The sequence below is a fragment of the Bufo bufo genome, chromosome 2 (genome assembly GCF_905171765.1).
Source record: "Bufo bufo chromosome 2, aBufBuf1.1, whole genome shotgun sequence".
Lineage (NCBI taxonomy): Eukaryota > Metazoa > Chordata > Amphibia > Anura > Bufonidae > Bufo > Bufo bufo.
Window position 1 is genome coordinate 541,553,735 of NC_053390.1, and position 14,148 is coordinate 541,567,882.

At 41.7% G+C, this 14,148-nt stretch overlaps 1 protein-coding gene across 1 annotated transcript in view; it reads left to right on the plus strand.

The window, feature by feature from the left end:
- Window positions 1–13,757, plus strand: part of GSR (glutathione-disulfide reductase) — a 52,181-nt gene extending 38,424 nt beyond the window's left edge. The window contains exons 7-13 of the mRNA XM_040418035.1: window positions 29–128; window positions 350–436; window positions 2,250–2,408; window positions 4,398–4,509; window positions 9,229–9,360; window positions 12,958–13,091; window positions 13,384–13,757. Coding sequence (XP_040273969.1) covers window positions 29–128; window positions 350–436; window positions 2,250–2,408; window positions 4,398–4,509; window positions 9,229–9,360; window positions 12,958–13,091; window positions 13,384–13,533 — 874 coding nt within the window. The 3' untranslated portion in view covers window positions 13,534–13,757. The remainder of the gene's footprint in view (window positions 1–28; window positions 129–349; window positions 437–2,249; window positions 2,409–4,397; window positions 4,510–9,228; window positions 9,361–12,957; window positions 13,092–13,383) is intronic.
- Window positions 13,758–14,148: the final 391 nt, after the last annotated feature.

The window sequence follows — 14,148 nt, forward strand, 5'->3', positions numbered from 1 at the left end:
AGTGACTGCAGTGGTGTTCCTTTTCCAGGCGGAGTGTCATTGTTGGTGCTGGTTACATTGCAGTTGAGATAGCTGGGATTCTATCAGCTTTGGGATCAAAATCCGCATTGTTAATTCGTCAAGATCAGGTAAAAATATTCTGTATTTTCTACTCATCCCCTGCTCCTATATTACTACATGACTGTGCATGTTTACAGGACTTCGACTGTTACAGTTTTGTATTCATAAGGCATATCCTCTTAAATTCAGATTCTGTAAACCTTTCCAAAACGAGACCACAAATGAAATCTTGGAGAGGCTCATGTGTAGATGTTACGTTCTGCCATTTGTAATCTGTGTATCACTGCAGGTGCTGCGTACATTTGATTCCATGATTAGTGCAAACTGCACTGAAGAGCTTGAAAATGCAGGCGTTGATATCTGGAAATATGCCCAGGTAATTTACAAAGACTTCATTCCACCGTATGACCTGCCTTATGTAGGACCTTTTTTCCTGAAACAGTATTGCAGCTCTGTGCCATTCAAATGATTGGAGCTAAGCTGCAATACCAGACACAACCAGTGGAAGAAAGTGAGCTGTTTATGGACAAAAAGTAGACGGGGCCAGAACTAATTGCCTCCCTCGCCCATGCGTAGATAGGGTGGATTTAGGAGTGTGTGCATGCGCCAGGGAGATAGTTCTGGCCCAGTCCACAGTGGAAGTGACGTCCCTTCCATATCCCAGGCTGGAAACCTGGTAAACATCATCATAAGGTTGGCAGAAGATGGATTTTCAGAAGAGGAGCATGATGTGATCGAGTTGCCGGGAGGCCAATCCAGATTCTCCTACAATTATGTACTGTGTAATTAAGGTAGCTTTGCACGACCTGATGGATCCCAGAAAACACCTTTACCCCTGTAATCAAACTCTAGTGATTAAAGGGGTTGTAGAGGATAGGAGTCTGATCGGTGGGCACCCGCTGCATTTGTCTCCCCGTATGAATGGAACAGCAGCAAGGATTAGCTCTATGGGACTGCTGAAGAGAAGCCTAATAAAGAGCTCAGCAATCTCTGGCAGTTCCATAGAGATAAATGGAGCAGCACCACGCATGCTTGACTGCTCCATTCATTCCCAGAGGTCAGACCACGGATCACTTCTCACGTATTCTGTGGATGGGTGTAACGAGTCACTGTGCTTTCACACAATCTCATTTCATTTAATAGAGAATGGTGTAAATAGCAAATTTCTAAATTACTGTTAAAAAATCAGCCTGCATCCATCTGAAAAAAAAGCTGTAAAGTCATGGCCACTAGGGGTCCCACTTCCACCTGATTTACAGTCCACTGCCTGTTGTTAGGCACGATCCATCCCTAATAACATGCGTCAGAGAGGAAGTGTCAGAGCTAGCTGAGATCCTGAGCCTTTTTTTAAGGGCTCATGCACATGACCGTTGTTGTTTTGCGGTCCGTTTTTCACTGATCCGTTGTTCCGTATCTGAGTTTTTTTTTTTTCTTTGATTAAAGTCATCTTCCGTTCCGTTATTCCACAAAACTTATCCGTATGGTTTCCTTATGCGATCCATTTTTTGCGGATCGGAAATGGAAACAGTAACTTATTAATCACCAAACACACGAGCAATATGGGCTGGGCATAGCCTTTCTACAGTATGGATCCGCAAAATACAGATCACATACGGATGTGTTCCGTGTGTTACATATTTTTTGCAGACCCATTGACTTGAATGGGCCGTGATTTACGGACAACAGTAGGACATGCACTACTTTTTTGCGGAACAGAAATACGGAAACGGAATGAAAAGAGAGTACCTTCCGTTGTTTTTGCGGACCCATTGAAGTGAATGGTTCCGCATACGGTCCGCAAAAAAAACGGAATGGAAGCAGAAAGAAAATACGTTCGTGTGCATGAGCCCTAAGTGTGATTTCCCCCTATCTTATCTGTTCTGTGAGCTCCAGAGCTGAAAACAAACATAGTGGGAAGTAAGGGAAAGGACGTCACAGCAGTACAGTGCTGGCAGATTTCACAGAAGGGAGAAGCCCCCTTCTTCTGAGTGAAATGCATCTAGCTGTGCAGCTGAAACGGAATAATATGTCTAAAAAAAGACTTTAGGGAAGCCCAAAAAACTCCTGTTCCTTCACAGTTATGATTGTACAAAGAAGCACAGCCATTAGGCAAACTTTTTTTTGAAAACTCAGATACACTTTAAATCTTGGAACAATCTATTTTATTTGATGGTTCTGTGTTACTACAGGTGAAATCCGTTAAAAAGACAAAAACTGGTCTAGACATCAATGTTCAGTGCTCTGTGCCAGGACGCAAGCCAACAGTAAGAACTATCCAAGACGTTGACTGTTTGCTGTGGGCTATTGGAAGAGACCCCAACACAGAGGATCTGAACTTGGAGAAACTGGTAAAATTGAGATGGAACTGTAGAGAAAAAAGCGAATATAACCCAATGCCTCCCACTATATAAATAAGTTATATTTTGTATACAAAGGATAGTGAAGAAGAGAGTGGGAAGAGATGTGAAATACAGTACTTTGCAAAAGTATTCACCCCCCACTTGACTTTTTTTCGTGTTTTGGTGCCTCACAACCTGGAATTAACATGGATTGTTTGAGGAATTGCATCCTTTAATTTACAGAACATGCCCACAACTTTGAAGATGTTTATTTTATTTTTTTATTGTGAAGCAAACAACAATTAGGACAAAATAACAGAAAAAGTCAATGTGCATAACTATTCACCCCCCTAAAGTCAATACTTTGTAGAGCCACCTTTTGTGTCAATCACAGCTCCAAGTCTCTTTAGATAAGTCTCTATGAGCTTGCCACATCTTACCACTGGGATTTTTGCCCATTCCTCCTTGCAAAACTGCTCCAGCTCCTTCAAGTCGGATGGTTTGCGTTTGTGAATAGCAATCTTTAAGTCTGACCACAGATTTTCTATTGGATTGAGATCTGGGCTTTGACTCGGCCATTCCCACACATTTACATGTTTCCCCTTAAACCACTCAAGTGTTGCTTTAGCAGTGTGTTTGGGGTCATTGTCCTGCTGGAAGGTGAACCTCCGTTCTAGCCTCAAATCACGCACAGAGTGGTACAGGTTTGGCTCAAGAATATCCCTGTATTTAGCACTATCCATCTTTCCCTCAACTCTGACCAGTTTCCCATTCCCGGCTGCTGAAAAACATCCCCACAGCATGATGCTGCCACCACCATGTTTCACTGTGGGGATGGTGTTCTTTGGGTGATGTGTTGGGTTTGCTCCAGACATAGCGTTCTCTTTGATGGCCGAAAAGTTACATTTTAGTCTCATCAGACCAGAGCACCTTCCTCCATACATTTTGGGAGTCTCCCACATGCCTTTTCACAAACTCACAACGTGCCTTTTTGTTTTTAGCTGACAGTAATGGCTTTCTTCTGGCCACTCTGCCATAAAGCCCAACTCTATGGAGCGTACGACTTATTGTCGTCCTATGTACAGATACTCCAGTCTCTGCTGTGGAACTCTGCAGCTCCTCCAGGGTTACCTTAGGTCTCTGTGCTGCCTCTCTGATTAATGCCCTCCTTGCCCGGTCTATGAGTTTTGGTGGGCGACCGTCTCTTGGCAGGTTCGCTGATGTGCCATGTTCTTTCTATTTGGTTATAATAAATTTGATGGTGCTCCTGGGGGTCATCAAAGATTTGGATATTTTTTTTATAACCTAACCCTGACTTGTACTTCTCAACAACATTGTCCCTTACTTGTTTGGAGAGTTCCTTGGTCTTCATGGCAGTGTTTGGTTAGTGATGCCTCTTGCTTAGGTGTTGCAGCCTCTGGGGCCTTTTAAAAAGGTGTTATATGTAATGACAGATCATGTGACACTTAGATTGCACACAGGTGGACATCATTTCACTAATTATGTGACTTCTGAAGGTAATTGGTTGCACCAGAGCTTTTTATGGGCTTCCTAACAAAGGGGGTGAATACATACACACATGCCAATTTTCTGTTTTCTATTTCTAAACAATAGTTTTATTTATATATTTTTCTTATTTCACTTCACCAACTTAGACTATTGTGTTCTGATGCATCACATAATATTCAGATTAACAAAAGATTGAATTTAAAGCTGTAAAGTAACAAAACACAAAAAAAAGTCAAGGGGGGTGAATACTTTTGCAAGACACTGTATATACCGGTATTACATTTTTAAGACTGCATATGGAAATGATGAACATCATTTCTTTATATTAGTTTGGCATTTATAGTATTTTGTCATATATTACTTTGTTGTTACCTGATTAGTATTAATATTATTAATTTTACAATGATTTAGCAATTTGTATAAAAGGGCTGATTCCTTTTTACTAATATTTTTTGTACAAATCTTTGTCAACACCTTAACCTCTTTTAGGGTCTTGAGTTAGATGAGAAGGGCCATATTGTGGTAGATGAGTTCCAGAACACCAGCCGGAAAGGAATTTATGCTGTAGGTGATGTGTGTGGCAGAGCACTTTTGACACCAGGTAAGGTCATTTGTAGTCAAATTTCCAAGTACTACGGGCCTTTTCCAAGTACTAGTGGCAAAGCCATTAAAGTGCCATCATCATGACACAGTGACACTTTAAGATACAGGCATCTATAAGCAAGAATAGCTCAGTTCTGCTGAATTACTGTAACCCCGAGCCCTGCTACATTGGCTATTATTATTACTACCCTAAGATAATTGCACAAGTGGCAGGTTTGATGCAGAATTTTCTGACGCTGTTACATAGTTCTGAGGGTATTTGCAATAATCCATGCACATGCAGCCAAAACAACCCTATTCAGATGTATGGGGAGATATTCACAAACATTTCTGCAACAAACTCTTAAACAGCGGTACAGGCGGAGGTAAGCCCACACTTGTGGGTAAAATACTATGATACAAACTACCATGATATGAAGAGGTGAGATGAACAAAAGAAAGAAAATAACATCATCCACCCACCCAAAATTTGTGTTTGCCGGGAGTTTAATTACAGCATTCTAACAATTGGAAATTGTGTACAGCTATTCTAGCAATAGTAGCAATCCCTTACAAAGAATACGGAGTGTGCGGGGTGCTACTATGCAAAGTTTCTGCAGACCGGGACATTTGTCATCTGACATACCAACCATTAATTACCTATTCTCGGACAATAACCTCTTTGACATGGAATAGTGCTAATATAGAGCAATATACAGCGACTTATCAACACAACCAGTGTGACTGTTTGCAGGAACTTTTTATAGGAATATCTTTAGAAGGTTGAATATATTGAGAGGAGTACCATCGAAAAAAGCGGAGACTGATTGCACTACATTTTTTCTCCTGCATACCAGTCCACATGTAACATCCAGGACTGACATTGGTATATACCAGGAGACGCAGGAGAGGAGATTTAGTGTCGCCAGTCTCTGCCCTATTTCATTTTAATATCTACCATTTTACATTTGATAATTATTACATTGTGTTTTTTATTATTATTTGTATTGTATTTGTCAGTGGCCAGCATTTATTTATATCCATACTTTATTGTCCCATGTATGTTATAACCCACTGTTTTTAAAGTAGTAACACATTGGATTACCATCCAGTTGACCAATTAATAAATAGTGTATTTTCCATATATGAGTGCCAATCCTATATTTTAATATAGACTAAACTAAACATTTGAGGGGTGTATCAAAATTGGATTAGAGCACCTACCCTGAGAAGGCGAAGGTGAGCGAATCTCTCTATCTACTACTTAAGATTAGAAAATCTTAATAAAATTAAGAATGAAGAAAAAAACTAAGTAAAAAAAGAAAACCAATTAGAAATCCCACATGTAATATTCCAGATCTGGATACATAATCAAAGGTATGCCACCTGTAGAGATACTAACATGCTGGACACAACTTCATACAAAACTCATCATATCTTTATTAATACACACAGTGCCTTCAACAGTGCATGCCCACCAAAACTCACAGACCAGGCAAGGAGTACAGTAATCTGAGATTTAACTAAGGCACCAATGATAACACTGAAGGAGCTCCAAAGGCCCACAATGGAGATGGATGTACCTGCCCATCGGACCACTATAAACTGTATATTCCACAGTGGGGCTTTATGGAAGAGAGGAGAGAAAAACCCATTGCCAAGGCGTTCTCCGAGTTAAATAAAAACTTGGGAAGCAGCAGTAAATGTGATAAAATAACAAAAGAAGAGATACCTAAGTTTCATCCCTGCTGATTCCAGCATCGCACTCTGGTCCTCTGCCGATATTTGTTTTCCTAGCTGCAGCAGTGAGGTCCCATGCACACCACATCACTGCTGCACCCAATCACTGATCTCAGCAGTGACGTCCCATATACTGCTGAGGCCAGTGATTGGCTGCCTGGTAATCTGTGACTCTGCAGGACTGGAGCTTGACGGACTGAACTGTTATGGTAGAAAAATGCTAAGTATTGCTTACCATGGTAAGTATATTTTGCTATTTTATCACATTTAGGCTACTTTCACACTAGCGTTCGGAGCGGGTCCGTCTGATGTTTCATCAGACGGATCCGCTCTTATAATGCAGACGTTTGGATCCGTTCAGAACGGATCCGTCTGCATTATAACTTAGAAAAATTTCTAAGTGTGAAAGTAGCCTGAACGGATCCGTCCAGACTTTACATTGAAAGTCAATGGGGGCGGATCCGTTTGAAGATTGAGCCATATGGTGTCATCTTCAAGCGGATCCGTCCCCATTGACTTCCATTATAAGTCTGGATGGATCCGCTTGCCTCCGCACGGCCAGGCGGACACCCGAACGCTGCAAGCAGTGTTCAGGTGTCCGCTTGCTGAGCAGAGTGGAGGCTGAACGCTGCCAGACTGATGCATTCTGAGCGGATCCACGTCCACTCAGAATGCATTAGGGCTGGACGGATGCGTTCGGGGCCGCTTGTGAGCCCCTTCAAACGGAGCTCACGAGCGGACACCCGAACGCAGGTGTGAAAGTAGCCTTACTGCTGCTGCATACGTTTTTATTTCACTCTGACAACCCAATTAAAGAAAGGCATAAGGAAAGACGTTTGGACTCACCCCAAGATTACCATTCCCACACTGGAGCGTGGCCGTGGCTGCATCATGCTATGGAGATTCTTTTCACCAGCAGCAGCTGGAAAACTGGTCAGGACTGAAGGAAAGATGGCCCTAAACATACTGCTAAAGCTACACTGCAGTGATTTGAGGGGAAACATTTAAATGTCTTGGAATGGAACAGCCAAAGCCCAGACCTCAACCCAATCAAGAATTGTGACATGACTTGAAGACTGATGTACACCAAGATAACTCATCTAACTTGGAGTAGTTTTGCCTGAAAGAATGGGTAAAAATCCCAGTGTCTATATTTACTAAGCTAATAGAGACATACCTCACAAGGTGGCTTCAGAATTGACTTTAGGGGGTGAATACTTATGCACATTAAAGGGAATCTGTCTGTCAATGACCTTTTATTTTTTTATTTTCCTGTACCCTCGGTTCCCCCACTATCAGCTGTCAAAGCTGCTCTGAAATACACAGTTTAGACTGAAGTTTTTTGCTAACACAATGGAGAGGACTCTGTAGGAAAATCATTATCTGCAGGAATACTGCAGATAATAGTCCAAGATGATGGTGACAGGTTCCCTTTAACCACTTGCGAACCTCCTGTTGACTGATCATATAATAGAAATAAAAAGAACACACTGCAGCTTCTAGCCCTGCCCCGGTGATCATAAACTATATATCCCTGTATATTAAATACCATGTAACACCTCATGGGATATTATGTGTGCATAGTTGTCGGAGGACTACTAAGTGTTTACTGTATACCTATTTGGTATTACTTACCAGCATGTCTCCTATTCCTAGGTGCTATGGCCTAGGCCAGTGGTGGCGAACCTATGGCACGGGAGCCAGAGGCGGCACTCTGAGCCCTGTGGGCACCCATGCCCTGGAAAAAGTCTATGGTGTACCAATATGCCTTAGACTTTTCCTGCCATTCATCAGCGCAGGATACACTATGAACGACACAGGCAGCGCATTGAATGTAGGCAGGCTATTATAGCTAAACGATAAAGTACATGGAAGATATACTATATTGGTATTCAGGTTAAATTGCCGTGTTGGCATTTTGCGATAAATAAGTGGGTTTTGGGTTGCAGTTTGGGCACTTGGTCTCTAAAAGGTTCACCATCACTGGCCTAGGCAATGCATGGTAGTAACTGGTTTTGTGTACCAGGTGTCTCACTTGTCTTTCTCATCTTCTGAGTGGACCTATGATTTTTACTGTTTTTTATGCAAATGGTTTTAGATAGAATTTTTGTATGAAATTGTGCCCAGCATTTTAGTATCTCTATAGGTTGCAAAATGATTTAATGAGTTAATAGAATCTCAAAAGTATTTAAACAAGTCATTGTGAGATACACCCTTTGGATACTGCTGTTCTATTCTGCTATTAAAAAAACACCCATTTAGGGCAAAATTCTTAAAAAAAAAAAAAAAAAGTAGTTAAACAAATAGTACTGTCTATATTACCACCACAGTCGTAGCGACATGTAAAAAAAAGTTACCTTATTTAAATGGCATTTTAAATCACACAATTGCTGTTTTATCCCGTTCCCCCATAAAAAATAATGAAAATCAGACAAATTATTTGTAGCTCAAAATGGTGCCAAAAATACAACTCATCCCACATAAAACATGGTATCATACCACTTTGTCAATGGAAAAATAACGGTTACAGCTCTGGGAATGTGTTGTTGAAAAACATTGCTTGATCCTGATGGTCCAAAATAATCTAGTGCTTGAGGGGGAGGATTCCAGTGTACAAAAAATGATGGCAGCAAGCTCAGAATGGCTTAGAAACATAAAAAAAAACAATATCTCTCATATCCCTTGGGTTTCCGCTGCTATCTCCTCTCCCATCTCTGTCAGTTCCTCGCAGAAGCGGGTCTCTGCTGCGACCAGTGATTGGCTGAGAGAGCATTTTCTGCATGCTGAGGTGGGAGCAGGAATTAGAGAGCAATGTGTACCTGGACAGAGTCAGAATGGTAGTGGCGGGGGATCGGTGAGATGAGTATCAGTTACTTTTATTTTTGTATTTAAGCAGTTACCATCAATTTTTTCACATTAGGAACCCCAATATGGAAGGTTTTTGTATTTAAGAGCCATATTACTTTCATCCATACGCATTTTATATTTTATGCTGTAGTTGCCATAGCAGCAGGAAGAAGACTGGCTCAACGATTGTTTGAAGGGCAGGAGGATTCCAAGCTTGACTATAACAACATTCCAACAGTGGTCTTCAGCCATCCTCCAATAGGAACTGTGGGACTTACTGAAGGTGAGAAGTGGTATAAGCTAACACCATGGTATGTACACTGTGGGTGGTCATTACTCACTGATTGACAGATATATTTGTATGCACACTTAGGCTGGGTTCACACCTGAGCGTACTCTGTATGCGCTCTTTACAGGCGGTTTTATCGTGCGTTTACATATGCGCGATGAAACAAGCAAACGCCCATTGTCGCGCGTTCCCACTAAGTCTATGTGCGGGAACGCGCGACAATACGCCTCAAAGAAGCTCCTGTACTTCTTGGGGCTTAGGGCGTTTTACAGCGCGTTCATACGCGCTGTAAAACGCTCAGGTGAGAACCATGCCCATAGGGAATCATTGGTTTCTGCCTGTTGAGCGTTTTACAGCGTGTAGGAACGCGCTGTAAAACGCTCAGGTGTGAACCCAGCCTTATACAGGAAAGAAAGGCTGTCTATCATTGACTGACTCTGCCCACGGGGCTCCTAAGCACAGAATGAGCAGAGAGCTAGATCACTAGCAAATATAATCCCACAAAACTATATATCAATCATCACCTCATCCTGCTCTATAACCTGCTGTCTGCACATAGGGTACCATGTTTTTTTTTAAGTATCTCTTATTGAGGATAGACCACCATGTTTAACATTTAAGATTCCTTTTAAGCCAAGAGTTTCTAGAAAAGTTATAGTCATAGCAAAAAAGGTCAGGCTGTCAGTATCCAATCTGCTAAATTATGATATGGCAGCACAAGCAGAGAACTAATGCTGAAAATAATAGGCCTCTGTGGAGGGATCTAGAGGAGGATCTAATATTTCTACTGAAATGGGATGCTATATTATGGAGTTGGGAGAAGATGCCAAACTGATTTATAGAGATGGCTCCGGTGGTCAAATTTTCTTTGGATCTATGGTCAGAAATATAAATTCAGGTCAGAAGTCATTGGTGATGGGTTTCAAAAACTATCTCTCTTTGAACCTGGTCTAGATGGTGATAATTTTGGTTGGTGGAAAAGGATGAGGACTTTGAGGCCTAAGCAATTTCTGGTTAATGGAACAATAGATAATATTGAAAAGTGGGAATTCCCACTTGGCGAATATGTAAGACTATTACAAATGATCGGTTTTGTTAAAAAGGTGTGCCAAAGGGGAAATAATGAGGTGACCTAGATGGAGAAGTTGTATTTATCACACCCTTTGAGGAATGGTGTCATTTATATTTGAGGATATTAAAGGGAATCCATCACCAGTTTTATGGTGTCCTAACTGAGGGCAGCATAAACAAATGACAGATCCCCTTAGCAGAATGCTGGGTCGCTTTCTTTAATTGTTTCAGCCATTTTGGTAAAAACTTGTATTGAACAACTTCAGCTCATGCCGATGAGTCCTGAATATTCATGAGCTCCTGGCTTTCTCCACTTCTCTGCTGCTAATTCAGTTAGAAAAAATGGTCAATCAGTGGCAGGGGGCAGAAAAAGCCAGTAGCTCATGAATATCAAGCTGGAGTTGTTAGAACCTGGCAGCATAAAACTGGTGATTCCCGTTAACAGTCCTCCAGATGTTAAGTTAGATTGTATAAAGAAGTGGGAAGAAGATTTGGGGATTAAGTTGTCTAGAGTGGAACAAAATTAGTGAGAATTTGAGTAGGGGAGTAGGCAAATGTTAATGAAAGCATTTAGATAGAGCATATTTAAAGGCCATCTTAAGGATCGGCCCTGTTAAATCAGCCATAATACCTGGCAAGGCCAACACTGCCGATGAAAACTTACCTTTCTGCACTCGAACCATGACTGTGTTTAGGAGAAATAAGTGTTTTTTTAAATATGCAAATTAGGGCTTAAGTGCACTGAGGGTGGGACCTAGCCCTGCAGTGCATCTTAGCTACTTGTCTCTTCTTCCCTGGACATTCCACCTGGACATCTAGTCCTGTCAGTTAAGCAGAGGTGGAGTGTTCAGGGAAGCGGACTGGAGGAGCTAAGCTGCACCAAGGGGCTAGGGCCTGCCCTCAGAGAACATAAGCCCTAATTTCTCCTAAACGCAGCAATGGATAGTGAGAATAAAGGTATGTTTTTAATCAGCAGGGCCAGAACTGGGCAAAAAGTTCTTGGAGGAAATTAGTGATTATAGATGGTTTTAGGTTTCTAGATTGAGGTGAGTTCAGTAATTTACTGTATTTGTTTGGTGAAAAAGCTTCAGTGAAAGAAAATGCAATATATTACCCCTGTTTGTAGAATATTGAGCAAGAGAATTGAAAAGGTCTGAGTCAATATTAGAAGATATGGTGGAAATACCATAGCAAACTTTATTAAGGATTGATTAGAGAAAATACAATTTGATGGGTTAGTGTCTTGAATTTATGGAACAGATACTGTATCTTGTGAGAATATAAGGAGGAGGAGAGAGGTTTTTTTTCCCCCTGTACTTATATTTTTGACCACACGTTACAGACTTACATGAAAAATAGAATTTTATGAACTGTTTTAGTGAAATATTGAAAACTGCTGGCAGCCTCCTTTCATTGTATGACTGTCACTTCTCTCCTGCGCTATCAGCCTATTTACTGCAGCTAAAAAAGCCCCTTTTTAAAAGTGCAGTCAGACTATCTAAGTCTACTTTCACACTCTCGTTTTGGCTTTCCGTTTCTGAGATCCGCCATGGGCTCTCACAAGCGGTCCAAAACGGATCAGTTTGCCTCCAATCAGTCTACATTCCGCTCTGGAGGCGGACACCAAAACGATGCCTGCAGTGTTTTAATGTCCGTCTGATGAAACTGAGCCAAACGGATCAGTCCTGGCACACAATGTAAGTGAATGGGGACGGATCCGTTTTCACTGGTACAATAGAAAACGGATCCGTCCCCCATTGACTTTCAATGGAGTTCATGACGGATCCGTCTTGGCTATGTTACAGATAATACAAACGGATCCGTTCATGACGGATGCGTGCAGTTGTATTATTGTAACGGAAGCGTTTTTGTAGATCCATGACGGATCTGCAAAAATGCTAGTGTGAAAGAAGCCTTACCCAATGATCAGCTAGTATCTCAAGGGGAAGCCACATTTGGCCACTTGTGTCACTAAAATAATGCTTTTCCACGTTTATACAAGGCTGGGTTGGGCTTATCAGAGCAGCTCTCATTTCTGGCTCACAGAACTATAGAATAATTAATTGATGCAGCATGGGGGTATAATAACCTGCACTCCCATTGATTAGCGGTGCCAGAAACAATACAGTGGACAGAAACAAAAACACAAGGTTCTACCCACTGTGTAGTGGCTATGCCAGGGCACTGCAGCTTAATTCCCCCACAGAGGACCCAGCCTTCTGTCCACTATATAGTTTGCAGGGTCGGTTGCTGCCCAAACTAGCTGATCTGCAGGGTGTCAGACCGTCACCGATGTGATACTGATGACCCATCCTGAGGATAAGCAATCATTATCTAAGTTCTGGAAAACCTCTTTAGGTATTTCAGTGTAGAGTTCCGTTTATGCCGTTCAGGCAGTATAGTAGAGACTGTGTATCAATGAACCCTGTGTAGCATCTATTATGTAAAGTAAATTGATCATGTCATCTCTAAAGTTTATAATCTTATTGTGCAATATAATTTATAATTTGTGTGTTTTAGAGGAAGCAGTAAAAGCCAAGGGTAGGGAGAATGTTAAGATCTACACAACGTCTTTTTCACCAATGTACCATGCCGTAACCAGAAGAAAAACTAAATGTGTTATGAAGCTGGTCTGCGTTGACAAAGAGGAAAAGGTGAGGTTGGAACTTCTTTAACCCCTTATTGATTGATCAGTCCTTCTGAAGCACATTAAAGGGTTTGTCCAGCAGGGAACAATTATGGGGAAATGACTCAGAAGTCATACATAATCATTGATACTGACCCCCCACCCCCACCCACTGTTTCCATTATAATGCTTTTCTGCTCAGTCAACCACTGGCTAAGGCAAGTCACCGCTTCAAGGTGGAACCAGGAAGAAGAAACCAGCCACGTCTAGTTCAGACATACCGTATGTCCCCTGCCTTATACTTGCTTTTTGTCTTTTAGGTTGTAGGATTGCACATGCAAGGACTGGGATGTGATGAAATGTTGCAAGGATTTGCCGTCGCTATCAAAATGGGAGCCACCAAAAAAGACTTTGATAACACTGTTGCTATTCACCCAACTTCCTCGGAGGAACTGGTCACACTACGTTGAAGTTGTTTTGTACCTTGAACAAGAGCAGTGATTATGAGAACATTATTTTGTCTACTGAATTTCACACATACAATCCATCCTTATTTATAAATCTCTTTTTTCTTCTCTGTCCTAGTCCTTTTAAGCTGATCAAGTGCCTTTTAATAAATTCTTACATCGCACTAATATTTGATTGCAACCAAATTGATGATGGAAAAAATAAATAAATTGTGCATATGTTGGTAGTTAATGTTTTATTTCTTCAGTACGTGTAATACCCCCCTAACAATTTTCCCTGAGCTCTGCTCAGGCTTTGGGAAAAGGGACTAACAGTTCAGACCAAGCAAAGTTCGGGAAGCAGGATGAGAGGGGGGGGGGGGGGGGGGGGGGGGGGGGGGGAGCGGGGTCTTTTTAACCCTTTGTATCTCAGGCTGTGTAGCTTAGAACCCACGGCCTGGAGGGATTGCACCCAGTTTATTCAGTTTTTGACTAGTACTGCTGTTATTTCGTTTATAAAGCCAGGCTTAGCTACATAGCCTTTACTCTGTTTTTGGTGTGGCAGTTTGCCAATGGATCCGGCCACCAGGGATTTCCCTTAGCCTGGCCGAACAAACACAATTCAGGAGCTGTGGGCGC